At 46.1% G+C, this 21,322-nt stretch overlaps 1 protein-coding gene across 3 annotated transcripts; it reads right to left on the reverse strand.

The window, feature by feature from the left end:
• Window positions 1-3,645: 3,645 nt before the first annotated feature.
• CMBL (carboxymethylenebutenolidase homolog) lies at window positions 3,646-20,894 on the reverse strand. Of its 3 annotated transcripts, none has more exons than XM_037063001.1 (7): window positions 20,691-20,894; window positions 19,510-19,583; window positions 12,117-12,352; window positions 9,073-9,180; window positions 8,154-8,296; window positions 5,695-5,786; window positions 3,646-4,324 (listed from the first exon to the last, which is right to left on the reverse strand). In XM_037063001.1, the coding sequence occupies exons 3-7, from the start codon at window positions 12,329-12,331 to the stop codon at window positions 4,145-4,147; spliced, it is 738 nt and encodes a 245-aa protein (XP_036918896.1). In that variant the 5' UTR covers window positions 12,332-12,352; window positions 19,510-19,583; window positions 20,691-20,894; the 3' UTR covers window positions 3,646-4,144. The 3 variants fall into 3 exon arrangements, with proteins under 3 accessions (XP_036918896.1, XP_036918897.1, XP_036918895.1); XM_037063002.1 differs by having other exon boundaries at window positions 12,117-12,350; window positions 19,506-19,583; XM_037063000.1 differs by lacking the exon at window positions 19,510-19,583 and having other exon boundaries at window positions 12,117-12,350; window positions 20,691-20,893.
• Window positions 20,895-21,322: the final 428 nt, after the last annotated feature.

Below are 21,322 nucleotides of genomic sequence, written 5' to 3' on the forward strand. Positions count from 1 at the left end.
TGCTAAGACTGGTGTTGAAAGTTTAACCTTACAGTCCCTGTTGCTTTATTCTGGCCCTGGTCCTGCCCTGAACGCAAGCCAGCTTGTGCGTGGAGAAGGCCCAGGCTCCACAGCACCCGCAGGTGCTCAGAAGGGCAAGTCAGAACCAGCCGAGGCTTTCTTATCAGAGGGACAGAACAAGTGGAGGTTGGAGTGCAAGGAAATGTCTTGGGATTGCCACATATAGGTCAACTGCCACTGAGTGAATTTAGTAAAATAACTTACCGACAGTGGCTGTCGTTATCACTGGCTAGGTCTTGTTTTGAAGAGTACTTCAGTTGTTTATTCTCACCATCCTCATATCACCACATGAAGGAGATACATTTCTTTTTACTCACATTTTATCAGTGAGATTTGATCATTTACCAGACTGTCATGGCTGGTCAGTTGCAGAGCCAGGTCAAACCTTGCCAGCCTGACTCCATCTAGTTGGGCTCTCATCCCCTGTACTATCTGGCTTGTGTATGGTTCTCTGGGTTTTCTAAAAGAATGCTGCTTACAGGGAATCATGATAAAGGTTCACTTACATGTCACCAGGGGATTTGCTTGTAAGACGAGTGATTTCCTACAATCAGGAAGTGGTGATTCTTCCTGACCAAAGTGTCAGGGTTACCCTCCTGTGAACCCGGATGCTGACCAGTCTTCAGATCTTCGATCTGTGTTTTCTCCACATGAATGCAGTGGCTGGTTTGCTAACCAAGTATGCTGAGGATTTGAGGATTTGGGAATTAGTGCTAGTAGCACTTTTCCTAACTTTAAAGTGTTTACAGAACTAGACAATTGAGTATGGACAGCTTAAGGCTATTGAACATACACACTAGTGTGTATTTCATCATACAGTGGATGGTAAAGTCACGTTAATTTGTGCTGCTACAGCCTCAGCACTGCATCAGGATGCACCTGTTTTAAGAGCAGGTTCTCATCGGACATAGACCTGCTCAGATCATTGATGGGGCAGGGTGAGTTGATTACGGGGACTGTCACCGGCCGACAGAGACGGTAGAGCACCTGGCTTTGCACCAGAGTCGGCTGAAGGTGTTTGTGGTGGTGTGAGAAGGGCCACTAACCCACACTTCCAAAAGCCTCACAAATGTTCCTGGCACTTACATGGTTGAGAAAAGAAACTATGAACAGGAACAGGCCTATGAACAGGAAACCGTATACAGACGTTTCATAGCTATTGATTTTAATTCATGAAAAGGACCTCTTCAAGGCAGCATTACTGTTACCTTCTGATTCCGAATCACTGGGCAATCATCTCACCCCTTGTATGTTAGACCCCCTGTCTCATCTGGTGCAAGAGCAACTAAAGGCACGTGAGCCTGAGGTCGGTTCCCATAGGATCCCCCTTTCCCTTTTAGTTCCCAGTGCCTGTGCTGGCTGGGCTGGGTTGGTCGTCATAAATGGGACTGAAAAGTGCAAACGTGTCAGGAACGACCAAGAGGCTAGTCTGTTACATGTGACTGACATCCTTTCATCTTTTTGCCTTGTTCTCTTCCTGTGAAACAGGTCCACTAAGGGGCTGGGTTCGGGGTGGGAATGGCAGTGATTAAACAGTAAATTACTAGAATATTTGTAAGCACGGAGAAGTGTTTCTCCATCTTAGGTGATCTTGCAGGCAGCCTTGCAAGATGGGGGATCATCTAAATCACCGGAAAAGGGGGTACCAAAGGCAACTGGCTGCTTGGAAAATGGCCAGTATAGTGAGGCTGTCTCTTTAGTAGAACAGCTGTCTTAGTTCAGGCTCCTGGAAGAAAAATGGCAGACTCAGTGATTTAACCAGTAAACATTTCTCACAGCTCTGGAGGCTGGACGTCCAACATCGAGGAGCTGGCTGATCCGGAGTGTGGTGAGGCCCCACTTACCAGCGCATAGACAGCCACCTACCTCCTTGCAGTATCTTCGTGTGTGTCTGTGGCCCAGAGAGGGAAGAGATTTCTATCTCCTAGTGATGTTCTTCCCAACCGCCACCCCCACCCTTTTTTTTAACTTTTTGAAACTCCATGATTTTCATGTGACCTCTGGTCCTCGTGCATCTCCGGCTGAGACGGAGGCATTTCACTACTCTGAAGATATGTAGTCCCCACCACGACCCAGGTACAAGGCACACTGATGATACTTCCCACAGGAGACCGTTCGCCCAACAACCCCGCCCCAAAAGTGCTATCATTCTCCGAATTTTATAGACTTTACATTGAGAAAAACAGAATTAGGCATGCACTAGGGCCCAGGCACTTTGAGCTTTTGCACTCTATGCCCATCCTGCCTCCCACCTCCTTCCCTCTGCCCACATCTGGCAGGTGGTCCACACGTGGCTGCCTCTGCTGCCCACCCCACAGGCCTCCACGTCCCCTTTCCTCACTGTGCTCAGCCTGGGCACCCAACCAGTCCCGGCCATGGACTCGCCCAACTTCGGCTCACACTCACTCCCAGCCTCTTTCATGACATACACGGGAAACCAGCTGGAGGATTTCGGGAAAGAGTTCCCACCCTAACAAAAACATGCAAAAGGAGAGCCCTTCCCACTCTTCCTGCCCTGGCTGGTGTTTTGTGAGGCAGAGGCCCAGGGCCATGCTGGTGAGCAGGGCCTGGAATAGCAGGCACCTAACCATGCTTTGACGCCAGTGAAGCCTTGAGCCACTCAAGTCCATTTCGAGGTGGTGTGGGGCAGACTTCAGTGTTACTCTCTTAGCTACTGCTAGTTGAGCCACCGTTAGTCAGCCTTTCCGTTACCTGCAGCCCAAGAAAGCCTAACTGATACTCTGGAACGAACCAAAAAGCAAACTTACACTTCTCTTCTGGCATTCCTTGTCCAGGATTTTCTTTAAGATGACCTCAGATACTTAGTGCACTGCGTCAGATGGCTTCCACTTACGTCACAAAATAAGTCAGATAGCAAGTGGAATCAGGCCACTCACCCCTCCCTCATCCCTCCCTCTCCGGAGGGCCCATCTGTCACTCCTACTGCTCTCACAGAAGGAGCTGAAACCACCAGCAAGCTGGGTATGGCTCCCCGAGGCTGCAGAGCTCCTTCTTGCCCCGCATCTTCCATGATTGGCCCTCCAGGAGCCCCAGGGCTAACAGGGAATGGCCCCACACTGGACATGGCACATGGGGATGAAAGCCCCGCCCTCCACCCAGGACCCAAACCCCCTCCCCCTTCTCCCACGCAGTGGAGGGAGGCTACTGAGAGCACGGGCCTGAATGGGCTGGACACCAAGCAGCCCTTCTGGTGTCTGCAAATGTGAGGGGGGCCAGTGGGAGGGACTGGTCTAGGCTTGGTTAGTCTCCCAAGCAAACATTCTCAGCAGGAACTGAGGGGCTGTCCCATGGCGGGATAACAGAATTAATAGAAAGTCACCAGGAGCAGCTAGAGGTTTCGAAGCACCTTCACTAGTGTGAAGGAGCACTGAGCACTGCCCAGTACTATTCCCAGTGGCCACACGTGGCTACTGAGCGACCAACATGTGGCAGGGCTACTCAGGAGCTGAATTTTGTATTTTTTGTATTTGACTTAATTCTAACTAATTCTGATTGCATGCATGAGTGAGTTTTGATGCAGCCCTACCCCCAGAGACCCCAGAATGCCTAGGAGGAAGCTTTCAGAAAAAGCCACAAATTCAAAAAGTTTATTAGCTGGATATAATTAGGCCCATGGAATCATATTTTCATCTTTATTTTTTGTAGCGCCATATATGAACATGAAACTTATCTGTATTAAGACAAAGATAAATGTCTAATTAAGCTGGGCTTTCATTCGATCTGAGTTTACAGATCATGTTGCCATGGATTTGCAACATGAGTCATTTGAAAGGTCGTCCCCCATTACGGCCCAGGAGAGTCACACCCGAGCCATCTCCATCAGCTGGCCCGAAATAGCCCCGGGTTTTCATTAACAGTATGTGACTCTAGCAATCAAATTCTTCAGGAACTAACCTACTTTTACAATTTTTATTTCCTACTGAATTTGTTTCAGATGAAATCATGAATTTCAGGATTCTTTGATTTATTTTCTACCAAGTAGAAATTAAGTCAAATGATCTAAGTATTCCCAAGCCCATTTCTGAACAAAAGCCACCTTAAGAAAAGTTTGCACTGGCCACGGCTAAACATACTTGTTCAGCCATTCGAGTAAATTCCGTCTTGCCTCGTCAATATAGGGCTTGTCTTCAGACGAACAATCTTCTCTCTTTCGGTGCACGAACCCATGAGTTTGCCCAGAAAATGTTTTAATTTGATATTCCACTTTGCAATGTTCTTTTAACTTCTGGGTCAGCGAAGACACCTGGTATGCAAAGATTTTCATGATGAAATGATTCTAACCCTCTAGTAATATTTTCCAATCTCTCAATCTTCTGTGAATGCTCATAAAAGAGATTTAACATCAATGCTTTAAATTGAGTTCCATAGCCATAATGAATTTTTTACTTTTAATATTATAACTAACACAGCCCTTACCTCTGGGAAAGGAGAGAATTCAGGGCAATATAAAAATGACATGACATCAACTCTTTGGAATTGTATTAATATATATCTTTTTTTATCCTCCCCTGAAGACATTTTTTTCATTGCTTTTAGGGAGAGAGGAAGGGATAGAGGAATGGAGAGAGAGAAACATCAATGCAAGAGAAAAGCATGGATTGGTTGCCTTCCACACGCGCCTGCTCAGGGGATCATACATGCCCAACCAGGAATCGAACCTGTAACCTTTTGGTCATGGGACAACACTCCAACCAACTCAGCCACACCACCAACCGGAGCTGTATTAAGATATCTTATGGAACATATTCTATATAATGCAATATTCAGTACATAATTTCATTTATTCAAATGTATAATAGTGAATATATTGAATATAAATTTTAATATATTCAAGTATACAATATTTGAAATGTGCATTCACATAAAGCATGGATTATGGATACAACACTAACTTCTAGATGACTGCTTTTGGACCAGTTTTCTTCTGCATGCTCCTTGTCAATGTGAGGACTGCACGTGTGAGGACAGGAGGCGGGGCCCCAGCTATGCCCAGTAATGGGATCCCACCAAGAGCATTTTTGGGGGAATACAATCCCACTCTAAGTCCCCAGTGAAATCCAGCTTTAAAACTTAATGGTGCCCCTGGCCAGGTGGCTGTCGGTTGGAATGTTGCCCATTTGTTCACCAAAAGGTTATAGGTTCGATTCCTAGTCAGGGAACAAACAGGAGGCAACCAATCCATGTTTCTTTCTCTCTCTTCTTTTCTCTCTACGAATCAATAAACACATCCGCAGGTGAGGATTAAAAATATTTTTTTAGCCCTGGCTGGTGTGGCTCAGTGGATTGACCACTGGCCTATCAACCAAAAAGTCACTGGTTTGATTCCCACTCAGGGCACATGCCTGGGTGTGGGCCAGGTCCCCAGCTCGGGGCATGAGAGAGGCAGCCAATTGCTGTTTGTCTTGCTCATTGATGCTTCTCTCCCTCTCTTTTTCCCTCCCTTTTGCCTCTCTCTAAAAATAAATAAATAAAATCTTTTAAAACATTTTTGTTAAAAATAAAAAATGCTGAAAAATGTTTGAAGGAACAAGTGAACCTTTTAGTATGTTTCCCCCCAAATGTCAACTCATGTTATTAAATACAGGAATGCAAACAGGAAAGATGCCAACTTACTTGCTCGAGAGGAATCACAACATCGTTCTCAGCAAAAATGAACAACGTGGGGTTCTTCAGATTATACACATCTTCAGAATCCTTGACGATGCCTACAGGATGGGGACAGGGACACAAGGCATGAGCGCCATCCATGCACACGTCACGGAAAACTGCTGAATTGTGCTGTGTATAATGCGCTCCTGTGTGTACTTCACACCCACATGTTGGCCCAAACTTTCAGGAAAAATAATCTTTCATTTCGGCTGTTCAATTCAATTATTTATTTATTTATATTTAGAAACAAAACCGATTTCCATATCCTAGGGTACTATTTTGCCTACAGGTATCCTTATGGCTTTTTGGAGTTACATTTTCAAACATATAAACATAAATAAAAAATTGAAAACATTTATATAGATATAGATTTAGTACTATCCATGTAAAATGCACGTCCTTGTATTTCCCTCAGAAATTTGGACAAAAAACATGCGCATTATACACAGGGCAAAATACAGTACATGGCTTTTCTTTGATTTTTCAAAGTAAAATATGTGTTTTGGGGGGTTTATTTTCTTTTTAAAAGCAATTCCATAGAAGTGGGCTGCCCTATAAAATTAGTCTCAAAGAGAAGCCTATCGAGTGGGGATCTGTGGACAAGGAGCAGGGTGGATGGAAAATTAAGAGGAAACATGGGGGTAGGGAAGACTCCTGCTGAAGGCAGGCCGGGTGACCAGGTACAGACGACAGGGGATGAGGATCTGATTAGATATCAAAGGCGAGGGATTCTCACTACACTGACCCAGGAAACCAAGGGCTGGGTCCAAAGTCAGAGCCTACAACAGAGAGAGGACTCCCAGGAGTCTGATTCAAGTGTGGTAAAGGGGAGACCTAGTCAGTAGGTGTGAGAAAATAATGAGTGGCTTTCCCCCCTCATTTCCTGTTGGCAGCATAGCAAAACTAAGTAACCTAGAGGGCCTCCCCTCACCTATAAATTATTTCAGAAGGCAGGAAACCACAGGAAAGATGGCCACACTCCCTATCCCACTACAGAGCTGGACAGTGAGTGATTCCATTCCCCTAGGCCTCGAGTCTTGTCACGCTCCACACCTTGTGCATTGCACAAGAGTTGCCAGAAGGGAGCGCCAGAGAGCTATCCAAGCAGGAGCACCTTTTGCTAATTCGCAGAGACTAACAGGTTCTAGCAAACCCCATGACAACTGGAGATTTATTTCTTCCGTGTAAGTAAATACTTAAAGGGATATTTTAATGCTGAAAGTAAGCAAAAATACCACAGTGCAGAATCTGAAAGTCGAAGCCATATTTTATGAAAGAAGGCCAAATATCTTTTCTTAACTTTCTTTTTTGTATGTGTGGCTGAATGCTTCTTTGAGGAGGGCATCAACTAACCCATAATTTATGTATAAACAAGTGTGTATTTATTCTTACATGTTTAAACTTCAGTCACCTTCAATACTCCCCATTTGATGCAATACACCTATTGAGACATTTTTTCCACTGCTCAAAACAGTTTTTGAATTTGTCAACTTTGATGCTTTTTAATACCTCTGCTGTTTTTTGTTTCACCTCTTCCACACTGGCAAAAAGTTTCCCTTTGAGGACTTTACTCATCCAGGGAAACAAAAAAAAAGTTGCTCCTAGCGAGACTGGGTGAATAAGAAGGGTGGGGCATGGGGGTCATGCTGTTTGGGGTTCAAAGCTGCTGAACACTCAGTGCAGTGTAGGCAGGTGCGTCCTTAATCACCCATCATGAAATGGGCAAACGTGTTGCAACTCTTCAAAAAAAATCACTGAGGCCAAACTCAGCCTCTCACAGCGTCACCTGGTACACTAATACAGGTGGGTTCCCCAAACACTCAGGTATGGAGGGAGCCTGTGGTACAGGGGGCCTGCCCTCCAGAAGATAATGCTGGATTTATCCGGGTCGCCGCTCGGATATCATGAACTCAGTATGCCATTGTACACACAGATATAATGTTCCTATCAGTGCCATGATACCTGTGGATTGCTTGGGCTGACATGTTTATGTTGCTATTTACATTTTAGAATTGGTTTTTCTTTTCTTCCCCCCCTTTACAGAGTGTGCTCGTGTGTATGTGCGCACGTGTGCATGTATACACATGCATGCAGTTGAGAATCTGTGTCTTGGAAAAGTCTTGGTATAGATATTCCTCATGAAAATACTGCTTGGTACTGGCCACTGCCACAGAAATAAATGTTATCCCCTTCATCCTCAGTGAAGACACTGCGACGTCAGCTTAGGCGGCTTTCCCAAAGTAACACTGTTGGGACCCAGGTCTCCCCACTCCCCATCTCGACTTTCAGATTTTTACAGCCACTTTCATGACTAGCGGGTTTATGTTACACCTGGGACCCTCAGCTTGGGAAGAGGCCCGTGGTTCTGGTCACCCACAAATCCTGCTGTTTTCGCTCTGTAAATCCGCACGAGGCATGTTTACCGTAGACGGACACCCCTGCCCTGAACTCTGTGTATTTCGTCATCACATGATGGACAGCAATTCCTCCCCAGCAGAATCCCACGACGCCGATCTTCTGGGCGTGACACTGCTGTTTCAGGTACCTCAGGACAGCAGCAACCTCTCTAGAACAGAAGAGTCATTCGAGAATCAAGAGGTCTTGTGTGAGGCCTTGGGAAGGGCACTGGGCAGCTAGCGGGGCTCTATCAGCAGCTGTTCCTTGAAGTTCTGAGAGTCTGACTTTTGGAGCCATCCTCACCATCCCCTGCCTATGTGACAAGTGACGTCCGTCTCTCCTGGGAAGTCTTCCTGCCAAACCCAGCTCCTCAACCACCTGACAGGGCTGCAGGCAGGCTCTTTCCAAAGGGCCAGCAAATCTGACCAGCTCACTTCCCAGCTGAAAGCTGAGTGACAGCCTCCCCAGCCTCAGCGTAAAGGCCAAAGGCCACAGCATGGCTCTAAGACCTGACCCCAAGATCTACCCCTGCCCGGCACCCCGGTCTCCTCTCAACAGGCACCAGCCGCAACTAGGCAGCTCCCCCCACGGTCTGACTTGGCACATTCGTTCCTCCTAACACCCGACTCTGCATCACATGTCTGCTGTATCAAAGAGCAAAGCAAGATTTGGAAAGCCACCAGGACTGTTTAAGCCATGAGGGGACCAAAGACAGTGGTCCTTGTCTTGCAAATGGTTCATTTGCAAATTGGCCATTTGGAGCAACTCAGAAGGCATTTTCAGCTAGAAGCAACGATCTTGATTCAAGGGTTGTGGTTATCCAAGTCCTACTCAGAGGAAGGGTATGCGTCTGGACAGTGAAGGCTGGCTCACCTTTCCCTCCAACTCCAGACTCGGCTCTCCCTGGTGCCCTAGGGGCACCACAAACAGCCCCCCAAAACTTACTTATCGATATTTCTGGCATTTCTTGTTTTCAACCACTCCGGAAAGGTGGACCAGTCCCCAGAGGGGTTCCAAGGCTCTTGCCCCACAAAGAAGTCTGGAACGATGGTTCTGCAAATTAGGGACATTAACTGATGTTAGTTTTGTTGCTGTTAGGACCCAGTATTTACTTATATTCATTTAAAAACTTGTTGTGTTGGCGATTCACGCTCACAGGAAAAGTCACGGCCCCAAGGGCCAACTTTGATCACAGCAAAGAAGCCAATGGCACTAGGCCAGACCATCTCAGATGTCACAACCAAAGGTGCACGAACTCTGGCAGGCTGCTTGTGGCCCAGTCCATCTAAAATGACAAGGCTACTCAGCAGGGCACATACCCCACGAGACAAGGGGACCCGCTAGTGAGGGCCTGGAGCAAGGTGGCTCCCAGAGTCCCTCCTGTCCCCAAACCTCTCAGCTGGCCTTTCACATTAGCCTCAGGTCAGAACGACACACCTGGTTAGCAAGTCTAGTCACTATGACCAAGCGATTTTCCCCAGCTCCGCCCAGCATGCCACCCAGGCCCAACGTCCTGCCCAGAGGGTTGAGTGAGGGTTCTAAGGGAGGCTGCAGTGGGGGGACAGCCACTTTGCTCGAGCCCGTGGCCCGTGTAGGGGTGGAAAAACCTTCCTTCCTTCCTTCTAGGTTCTGTGGGTGGCCTAGTAATTAAAGCAATGACACAAGGCAATGAACAGGCAAAAACAAATTCAATTTTGTGGATGAAAAAAGGAGTTCTATGGGAAGTAGTAACTCCACAGGGTGATCTGATCATAAGCTCCTAACTGGACAGGTAGGTCCTGGTGGGTAGTCACAGCCCAGGCACCTAACATTTTAGTCAAAGGTTTACCTTTGCCTGAAGCAAGTCCTGGCCTTTGTTTCTGTGGGTCTAGGCTAACAGATCTTCAAAATACGCACAACCACCCTCAAGAGAGCACATAATCTTCTTATCGCTCTCGTCATTCTGTCCCCACCTTCATGGAATTCCTTACATTTCCTTCTTAATTCCAAATGCCTAAATGAAGCTGCAGGAATGTTATTCTTGGAAGCATTTAGATCTCGGTTCCCGGTACGTCTTCGGTTTGGCTCAAATAAACTCACAAAAATTATCTGTAGGTTTGAACGTTTCTTACATCAACAATTTCACACCCAGGAGAGCCCCCCATAAAAACAGGACACCCCAAGGCAGTGAGGAAATTGAGGCTTATATTGCCATCCTGAGCTAAGGACCAGGTTATGGGTCTGGGGCTTCAAAGGAAAGAGTAAGTCACCGGACAATAAGAAGAGCAGACGCAGGGTAGTTACATGTTTGTCCTGCCACACAGGTAGGTCATTCAGGTAAAAGGTATCTTTGGTCATAGGTCTCTTGCTGGATCGGGCTCCCTACTAAACTTTTTTAGGTAGTTAAGGGAGGGGTAAAAGTGTTTCTCGAGTCTGCTGGATGGTGATTGCCCTCAGCTTAAAACAATCCCCACGCCCAAGTGGCGTAACTGGGGGCAGCCGATCCTGCTCCCTTCCACGATCTTCCGTGCCAGTCAGTGAAGGAGGGTGAGGCCAACGCTGGTCGGGCCAGAGACCTGTTTCCTAAAACAAAGGGGCATCGCCACAGGTAGGGGGGCACAGGTCCTTCTGCAGGGGTGGAAAGAACACTGAAATTTGGGTCAGAAGAATGTAAATTCCAGTCCCCGCCCTGCATCATCTGCCCCGTATTCTTAGGTCATTTGACCGCTTCCAGCCTCATTTTCTCCTGACAGAGACTGCACGAGGCACCGCCCACCCTCCCAGAGTTATTTTGAGGGCAAAACGACTGTACGAGTACGAAAGGGCTCTGTAAATCCCAGCGACCTTCCTGTTCTGACGTCAGCTAAAGGAACCATCCGAAAGAACAGAGGCCGCAAGCCCATTCCATCTGCTGGTAGCTTCCGAATGAACTGAGAGGCAAACAGACCTCTCTCAACTTGCCTTGGTTTCCCAATCAGCAAAACCAAGACAGTGCCTCCCTGGAGGGGGTCACTGGGGGGACTGAGGACAACAGCCTTGTAAACTGCCTTAGTGCAGGGCCCGACTCAGCGGGAGACAGTAGGGGCTGGTTATCTTTTTTTTGCTGTTGTTTTCTTTTGTGTTTGTATTGTTTGTGTTTGTGTTTGTTCCTGGGCTTGCCCCTGAGAAGTTAAGTTTTCACCTCATCCTTAGAAAGAAATTGGGGGGCATGAAAACATGAAAAATCAAGTGAAAGTCCTCTTTTTGGTAAACACTACATTTGCATCCCACGGCAGGGGGTCCGCTTCCTTTAAATCGGGTCTCCTTCTTAGGAAAAGGAGGAAGGCACGCCCTTTGATCTCCAGCTTCTCTTTTGGAGAAAACAAAGGAAGCTGCCGTGCTCCAAACTCAGGGCTTGCTGGGGTCTGTGCTTTCCGAAGCTGGAGGGGAAGGAGCGGTCCCTATACCCCCGGCTTTACTGAAGCTGTTACTGACCGGGGTGGTGCAAAGCAAACAGGTAACAGCTTTAGCCCCTGGAATGGACAAAGGAGGAACCTTTGGGAGAGGAGGGAGAGCTCCCTGTGCCGGTCTGGAATCCAGTCGAGCTCAGACAAGACCCTGCCAGTTCATGTTGGAGACCAAGGTAGCTGCGGGTGCCCTGCCTGTGAAGTCTGACTCAAGGCCGACGTGCTTCAAGGGCTAATGGGTTCATTTCAGAGCTGGTGACATCTGCCCAAGGGCACACATCCTGTACCTGGTCTGGGAGGGCCCCACACTGAGGTCACTCTTAGGAAGGTCTGACGCCCAGGGATTAGGCTGGGAGCAGGGAGCTTCCGTTGGACAGCAGGTGAGTGTTTAATTTTCATACGACATGTCCCACTCGGCTTCCTTATGTCAGAAACATAAGGAAGTAGATCATGTAAATTAAAATACAGCCGGGATTTTTTGGTTTTGTTTTCCCCAAAGGGAACAAAATGTAAATCACAGAAATGTACATGGATTTAAGCAAAGAAACAGAACTTTATACGCACGTGTATCCATTTCCAGCAATCATGTCAGCCATATATCTGGTATTGGGCAACTGCCAGCCGAATATGTCTTGAATGATAATCACGGCTTTGCCAGCGTCAACAGGGCATCTGGTGACATAAGCCTTGATGTGCTCAACTTGAACTTCATGCCCCATCCCTCCATACTCTATCTTATGGCCAATGTCACAGGGACAAGGATGAGCTTCGTTAGCCATTGGAGATAGTTAAGTTGGGCTCTAGAGAGAGAAACATGCCTTATATTCTGAATGGTACAAATCTGAAGATTATGAACAGTAAATAAACCAAAATCAAAATTACAGAAAAAAACTAATTTTAACTCTACTCCTAGCATACTCTGAACCATGGAAGAAATCAATGATGATATTTGGCCCATCTGAAGACGTTAAAGGAAACAATTTTATATTAGCTTAACGTGTTCTCACATATCTTTAATATATGTAATACCTACGAGGTGCACCTGTATGTATTTTCTGAAAAGGAAAAAAAAGAAATCAGTGACCACACCACAGATTGGAGCTAATAAGACTCCGTCCCAGATGCAAACACTGGAAATACCAGAGTGAATGTAACCATCAAATAAAAACAAAAAATGGTGGAGGTCATAGGAAAAGGGAACGGCACAAGGAGATAGGACTGGAGAGAAAACTGAAACCAGGGTCAGGATGGCGGGAGTAAATGCCAATGGAGCTGGGCAAGGCTGGAGACGGGCCAGACACGGGACCAGTGTAACACAGCCTGGATTCTGAGTCCAGTGAGGCCTTGGGGCCAGTGTAACACAGCCTGGATTCTGAGTCCAGTGAGGCCTTGGGGCCCCGTGAGACAGGATTTGTAGCTGAAATCTCTCCAAAAAATGTCAGAGCCCTCAAAGGTACAGAGTTAGTGGGGAAAATAAAAAATAAACAAACAACAACAAAAGGGGAAAACTGCCAACCAGGGTAGGAATCTGGTAAGAAAGTCCAGGAAGAGGGAAAAAAAAAACGAAACCATCCCCCCAATTTACAAGGTCCTTTCCAACTAGCAAGCAAAAACCTGGGCTGAGAAATTAACATGACAATTGGCCCCGGGCACCCCACAGAAGCAAAGGCAAATCCCCTTTACAAGGAGACTTTCACAGTCCAGACCAAAAACACTCCCTACTGAGAAGGAACTCACTACAGAGCACTCCACACCAACAGTGGTCAGGAGAAATCACAGTGGCAACAGTGTGGGGAGAAATGAGGAGGGGACCTAACCAGTTTGACCAAACGAACAGAAAGCAGGAAAGGAGAAGAAAGGAACCTGTCAGAAACCTGCCAAGCACAAAGGGAGAAAGGCTGGCATAGATCCAAATACATAAACACAGATTAAATCCACTATTTGAGACAGATTCTCAAATTGAATTTTTAAATGTTGAGGCACCATTGGAAAGGAGAACCTGAGAAACCAAACCCGAAGATGTCCATAAACATACACTAACCAGATGTTTGGGGTTTGCTTCAGAGGAGCCCAGGAGGTGGTGAAGGTGGGAGGGTGTTCCTGTGTCACAGTGTAGGAACTGGGCGGCGAGTTCAAGAGCATCTTTTGTACTAGTTTCTCTACTTTTGTTCTTTTTATTATTAAAACTTTTTTCTTTCATTGATTCCAGAGAAAAAGGAAGGGAAGGAGAAAGAAAGGGAGAGAAACGTCCGTGTGAGAGAGAAATTTCGATGGAAGTTGCCTCTAGTGTGTATCCCAACTGGGGACTGAACCCACGGCCCAGGTACGTGCCTTGACCAGGAATTGAACCCTGGACTTCTAGGTTTGCCGGATGGTACCAAACCAAATAAGCCACACTGTCCAGGGCTCTGTACTGTTACATATGCTTAAGATTTTCCTCAACAAAAAAATATTTAATTTCTTCAAAATTTAAAAATAATTCAATAAAAGCCTCCATAAACAAAGCAGGAAAGGATACAGTCTTGACTGGTGTGGCTCAGTGGGCTGGGTGCCGTCCCACAAACCAAGGGGTCTGGTGTTCTCATCAGAAGAGGGAAATTTGGATACAGAGACAGACACGCTGCAGAGAAGACAGAGGCAGGGGCTGGGTGATGCATCTCCAAACCAAGGAACACTAAGGATGGCCGGCAACTGCCAGGAACGAAAACAGAGGCAAAGAGACCTTCTCCTTCAAAGGTCTGAGGAAGACCACGGTCCTACCAGCACCTTCATGTAGGATGTCTGTTTTTAAAACTGAATAAAATGTTTTTAAATCCTCACCCCAAAACATGCGTATTGATTGCAGAAAGAGAAGAGAGGAGGAAGGGAGGAAGGATAGGTGGGGGGGAGAGAGAGAGAGAGAGAAACAGAAACATCAGTGTGAGAGAGAAACATGATCGGTTGCCCCCTCCCATGTTCCCTGGACCAGGATGCAACCCACAACCTCTTCAAGTACAGGACGATGCTCCAACCAACTGAGCCACCCAACCAAGATCAAAATGGAATAAATTCTTGAGAGAACAGATTTCTGTTGTCTTAAGTCACTCAGTTTGTGATAATTGGTTATGGCAACCTTAGGACACACACACAAAAAATATGAAAAGAATATGCTATAGCAGTTCAATGAACAAACTATATATCATTATGATAAATCTCAAAAACATAATGCTATAAAAAAGATCATAGCTTTTTTGAGGCTAAGTAAATGCTAAAACCCCAAAACAACACTTATTTTATTCATAAATATAGGATTTTAAAAGTCTAACTCAAGAGAATAAAACACACCATCATTATTAGACAGTGGTTATTGGCGAAGGAAGGAGATGGTTGGTTTTAATTATATTTGTTATATTTTATTTCCTTAAAAAGTTTTTATCTAAAGCACAAAGGAAAAAATTTAAAATTTTTATTTTTTAAAAGATTTTATGTACTTATTTTCAGAGACAGGGAAAGGAAAAGAAGAGAGAGAAATGTGTGAGAAAAACATCAGTTGGTTGCCTCTCACATGGCCCCAGTGGGGAACCTGGCCCGTAACCCACGCATGTGCCCTGATAGGGAACTGAACCAGCGACCTCTTGGTTTCAAGGCTGGCACTTCACCCATCAGCCAGCCAGGGCTGAACATTTTTTAAAAATCTAGGTCATGTGAAGATGGGTGGCAGCTGTATTTCATCATGTACTTTCAGGAACGTTCTAAATGTTTATAACTAGAAATAACATAACTAAATTTTAAGGAGAAAGAAATTAAGAGCTAGCCACGTGACCAAAGGACACTTGACTCCATTTTCCATTGATTTGTGTTCATCAACTACAGGATAGAACTATCCTTAGTAAAAGAAGTCAGAACAGTCCAAAATCAGTAGGACCCACTTTTATGTCCACTGCCTTCTTGTTGAGAACTGATTCCTGGGGCTGATTGCTTACCTGGGCCGTCCTGAGGATGCAGAGACCACACAGAAAACCCTGGTCACTCCGGATGAGCCCTGAATCTGAATCTGGATCTTTTAACTTTATCTTTAATTGATACCCACGTTCCCAAAAGAGTGTTTACAACCAGGAGACCCCCCTCTGGACGGATCCTACAAAGGCATTTTCCTGCAGAAAGGGTGGTGGCCAGGAGGGGCCTGGGTGTGCTGTGTGTAGAAGGCTGGGCTCCTGCCAGACCCTTCACATGGCACAGCAGCCTGGGTGACCAGGGCCAAGGTCATGGTAGACAGGGCAGTTTCTTCAGTCTGTACTCCGTTGTGGGGTGAGAGCCTCAGGGAACATACCCTTGACGCCTTACTGATTGACTACACTGTGCAGAAATTTTCTACATGCAGAATACACCTTTCAGCATTTTGGTTCTTTTCCCCTAAATGACCCATTTGTTAAAAGATAACTTATAGGAAAAAGTAAAACCATGACCCTGATATAGATATAAATATGAATATAGTAGGGATTTTATTTAACACATACAACAGGAAGAAGTGAGACAGATGTTATAACTGTACAAAGGAAAAAAGAGCACAAGTTTATGTGAGGTCAAGGAACATTGAGATGAATTTCAAATTGAGACAGGATAGAATTTACAAATCTGTCAGTTACCCAGGATTTTCAAAAAATTGCAAAATTGTTCAAATACAATGAAACCAGAGAGGTGTGCTGTGGACGATGGAACTGTCAAACCTTTCCATTGAAAGTGTTTTCTCCAATTTCCAGCCAAGATAGAGGTGTAGGTGCAAACACTGTGCCTCCTCGCACAACCAAAATTAAGGACAACAAAGAGTTAGAAACAAAAACACGACCAGAACAGACAGAAAATTGAACTGTACAGAAGTCCGACAACCATTCCACCAGGCCGGTAAGAGGGATGGAGTCAACCGCCAGCAGAGAGGGGTTGCGGCAGGAAAAAGCGGTAGCTGGCAGACCCAGGTGCGGGGAGGAAATGAGCAAACCCAGTGAGGCACGCAAGGCAGTTGGCTGACCGGGGACACACATTCTCACGCAGATAAACAAGGCAAAAATGGGCATTGAGACAGATTGCACAACCCAGGGCCCCAGTGATGAAAAATAAAGCCTAAAAGCACCCATTGAAAACACCTGTGGGGGCAGATGTGCCGGAAGAGACTCTAGCCTCACAGAAGAGCTTGTTGGAGAGACCCATGGGGTCCTAGAATGTACACAAACTCACCCACCTGGGAACCAGCACCAGAAGGGCCCGGTTTGCTTGTGGGAAGCAGCAGAAGAAACTGAAATACAAGCGGAGCAAGCGCCATTGTTCCCTCTCTGACCGGCCCCCACATACAGCATCACAACCCAGAGATCTGGGTTGCCCGGCCCTGGTGAACACCTAAGGCTCCACTACTCATACTAACAGGTGAGACCTGACCAAAAAATTATGGCTCAAACAGAAGAATAAATCAAAGCCCCAGAGCCAATACTTTTAAGCAACCAAGAGATAGCCAACCTATCAGAGGCACAATTCATAGCACTGGTGATCAGGATGCTCACAGAACTGGTTGATTTTGGTCACAAATTAGATGAAAAACTGAAGGCTACACTAAGTGAAATGAAGGAAAATGCACAGCAATCCAATAGTGATGGGAAGAAAACTGTGACTCAAAGCAATGGAGGGGACCAGAAGGAAGAAAGAAATGACCAAACAGAAAAGAATGAAGAAATAAGAATTCAAAAAAAAATGAGGAGAGGCTTAGGAACCTTCAGGACATCTTTAAACATTCCAATATCCGAATTATAGGGGTACCAGACGGGGAAGAGAAAGAGCAAATGGAAAAGTTATTTGAACAAATAATAAAGGAGAACTTCCCCAGTCTGAGAATCCAGGAAGCTCAGAGAGTCCCAAAGAAGTTGGACCCAAGGAGGAACACACCAAGGCACATCATAATTACATTAGCCAAGATTAAAATGAAGGAGAGAATCCTGGAAGCAGCAAGAGATAAGGGGACAGTGACCTACAAAGGAGCTCCCATCAGACTGTTAGCTGATTTCTCAAAAGAGACTTTCCAGGCAAGAAGGGACTGGAAAGAATTATTCCAAGTCATGAAATCCAAAGACCTACATCCAAGATTGCTCTATCCAGCAAAGCTTTCATTTAGAATGGAAGGGCAGATAAGTGCTTCTCAGATAAGGTCAAATTCAAGGAGTTGATCATCACCAATCCCTTATTATATGAAATGTTAAAGGGACTTATCTAAGAAAAAGAAGGTAAAAAATATGAACAGTGAAAGGACAGCAAATTCACAGTTATTAACTACCACCCCTAAAAACAAAAGCAAATTAAGCAGACAGGTAGAACAGGAGTGGAGCCACAGAAATGGAGATAACATGGTGGGTTAGCAACAGGGGAGTGGGAAAAGGAGAGGCGGGGGGAAGGTACAGAGACTAAGTTGCATAGATGGTAGGTAGAAAATAGACGGGGGAGGGCAAGAGTAATGTGAGAAATGTAGAAGCTAAAGAACTTAAGACACATGGACATGAACTAAGGGGGGTGGAATGTGGGTGGGAGGGGGTGTGCAGGGTGGAGGGGAATGAAGGGGGGGAATAGGACAACTGTAATGGCATAATCAATAAAATATATTATAAAAATTTTTTTTAAAAGAAGAAAGTGTTTTCTCTGTATGTCCTTTATAGAGTCACTCATTGTGAGTGGGAAGGTTTCTGTTTCCTCCCAGAAGGGGACGGGACTGTGGGCCTGATGTGTGTGGTGGGGCCCTCGTAGAATGTGTGTGTAGAACGGCTTTTCTGTATCATGGCAGACGGGTTTGGCAGCACATCCTGGTCACCCTGAGGTCAAACCTTTGGTCCCCCCAGGTGAAGGCCTCATGGTGGCACCAGGGTTGGCCAAGATATGCTTCTGCAGAGGACACCCTAGTGGGTACCTTCTTTGTCAGTGCCACACTAAATTCACCACTAATGCCTGGGATTACCCCATAACATTCATGCAAGCTGCCACGTAGGTGTGAACAACTGCAAAGCCCCCTCCCCTACAGACTGATGGTCCTTGACGAAAGTTTCTCTCTTTGTCCAAACTCGTCTGAACCCCCTTCTCAACGGGGCTCTGACTTTTGGGCTTCGAAGTTCATCTCTGCATTGGCAGTTTTAGTAAGAACCTGCTAAGTCGGTTTAGCAGAATCCTCCCATTGTCTATATCTGATCTGTATTCTCACCCTCCACCCTCCCCCAGTTGATGTCTGATCACCTTGGTTTTGTTTTCTGCCACAATTCTGTCAAGTCAGTTTAGCTGGATTCCCTTAACCCTGACGTTTCCATAGTAATTTTCCATCCACTGGCCCCTACTCCACTCTTTGGCTATAAAGCCCCATTTTTTCTCATATTCAGAGTTGAGCCCATTCTCTTTTCTATGGCAAAATCCCACTGCAGAGGTCCCTACACCTATCGTGATGGTCCTCGGTAAGGCCTGCCCTGCCGTTCTTTAACAAGTGTCTTGAGTGAAGAATTTTTCCTGCATATCCTCCAGCCCCGGCTTCACACAGCAGGCGCCTCCATAGAGTCACAAGTCAAGCCCCTTGGGGATCACTGGTGCACGTTTCGTCTGCAAATCCGAGGAGCGGCCAGTCCTGGCTCCTCCCCTGAGGTGTACTCTGCTGGGGCCGTTCTTACTCTATATCAATTTTTGCTTCTTGACTTCTTTTTTGAAGCAGTTATAACACCTTCCTGATTCCCTCTTTAAGGAATAAAACAGAACCTTTAACAGTGCTCATTTTTATATCTGTATAAGAGTCATGATTTTTTACCTTACACTGAAAAATATCTTCTAATAATACAATCGAACAATAGTCCCCTTTTCTCACCAGAAGTCAGAAAGGCTAGAAATGTGTGGTAAAGTACGGCGAGTAAGTGTGGAATTCCTACTTTCACACCCCCAAGAATTTAAATAACTCAGAAGTCATACTTACCAACGCAGTAACAATCTCTACCAGAAATGTAGAAAACAAAATTTGACCAGCGAAGAGGATGGGCAGAGACAGGGCTGTAAAAAGCAAAGAAGTCTGGGGATAAATTTCTGGAAGCTTCGGAGATTTAGAAATAGAAACCACCTGCAAGCGCCACAAAATCAACACTGAAAGATAATACACAAAGGGCGTTGGCTACTGGGAAGGCTCGGGTTATTTCCTTGACCGAGTAAACACTAGAGGAACGTGCCTGGAAACTGATTTTCAATCTTACAGGAGAAGACTGGGCCCTACTTCTCCTTAGACGATTAGGTGAATGTCAACTCACCCAATTATTTATTTTTCAGCAATCATGTTTGCATTTTCCATGAGGTACAAGGTCCAGGCAGTATTAAGTAGAAAGCTAGAGGTGATGAGCGCAGGCTGACCTGGGAATCGCCAATCACTTGGCTGCCTTTGACCTTCCCCTGGGCTGCTTCAGGCCTACAGAGGATTTCCCCAGATGCACGCAGGGCTCACTTCTGACCACCTTATTTTAAATGGGCTTTGAAGGCAACAGGTGGCATTTTCCATCAGCAAGAAACCTAAATGGCAGTACCCAATGTTAGCAAGGCCTGGGCAAGGCGACACTCCTGCCTCACGACCCATGTGGCCGTGGGTGTGGACTGTGCACTCTTTCTGGGCAGCACGTACCCAGCAGCAAGGACGTCTTGCTCCTACACCCAGTACCTCCTCTCTTAATATACACCCTTAAAAAATGCTGCCAAATGATCTTGACGCAAATATGCTCATGTTTCCCCATAGCTTTACATCAGTAGCAAAAAGGGTGCAACCAAAATGTTTAACTGTTCGAAAATAGTTATAAGGAGTACTCGATGGCAGGAAGGAAAGCTTCTGACAAGCCTCTGGGAAAACGAACACAGGTTTATACACAGTATGATTTCAACTATTTCTAAAACGTATGGCTAAACAATACAGGAAAATTTACCCAGGTGGAATGGCGGGGGTTGCTTTTCTGCATTGACAAGGTACTGCTTTGATAAAAGCCAGGCTTTGAGAATGGACTTCAACAGGCTTATCACCCACGCACATGGCAAAGACCTTCCTCGCCTCTTGCAAACACCCGATGGATTTAGAACCGAGGGGAGCTCCCAGCACGGTTCCTTCTCGGGAAGCGCACGTACCTCTTCCGCCGGCTGGAGACTGCCTACTTCGAAGAGAGGGCAACACGGGAAAGGGCAACACCGGGAAAGGGCAGCGCCGAAGACCCACCGAGCCCCGAGCCACGGTCAGGGGCGAGCCGAGTAGGAGGCGCCTCCTTCCCGGGCGGAAGTGGACTTGGTGACCGAGGGCGGCGGGATCTCTGCGGGCCAGTGGCAGTCCGGGACTCCGGGTGCCCGGGAAAGGCGGGGCAGCCGGGGCGGGGAGGGGAGGGGCGCCCCGTTAGGAGAGGCGCGGGAGGTGGACAGAAGGAGGGAAGGAGGGAGGGAGGGAGGGAGGGAGGGAGGGAGGCAGGCTTGGAGGAGGAAGAGTGTGCCTGGCTCCTAAGACCTGTAACTTCTGCCTTGTAAATCAAAATAAGGGTATTCTTAAAAATAAATTATCACATATTCTCACTTTCCCTCCCGCACCCCCACTTCATATTGTGTCTGGTCATCTGACTAAAGTTGTGATAACTGTCTTTGTAAGAAACCTAAAAGACAAAAAACTATAATTGAACAACAATTAAAATAAAAAATAATAGCAATAATAAAAAAAGAAACCTCTAAATCTGTACAGAATTTTTATGAGTTTGATCCAAACTGAGGACAGTTAT

This window comes from Sturnira hondurensis, unplaced genomic scaffold (assembly GCF_014824575.4).
Source record: "Sturnira hondurensis isolate 20B ecotype Veracruz unplaced genomic scaffold, ASM1482457v3 Scaffold0014384, whole genome shotgun sequence".
NCBI classification, from domain to species: domain Eukaryota; kingdom Metazoa; phylum Chordata; class Mammalia; order Chiroptera; family Phyllostomidae; genus Sturnira; species Sturnira hondurensis.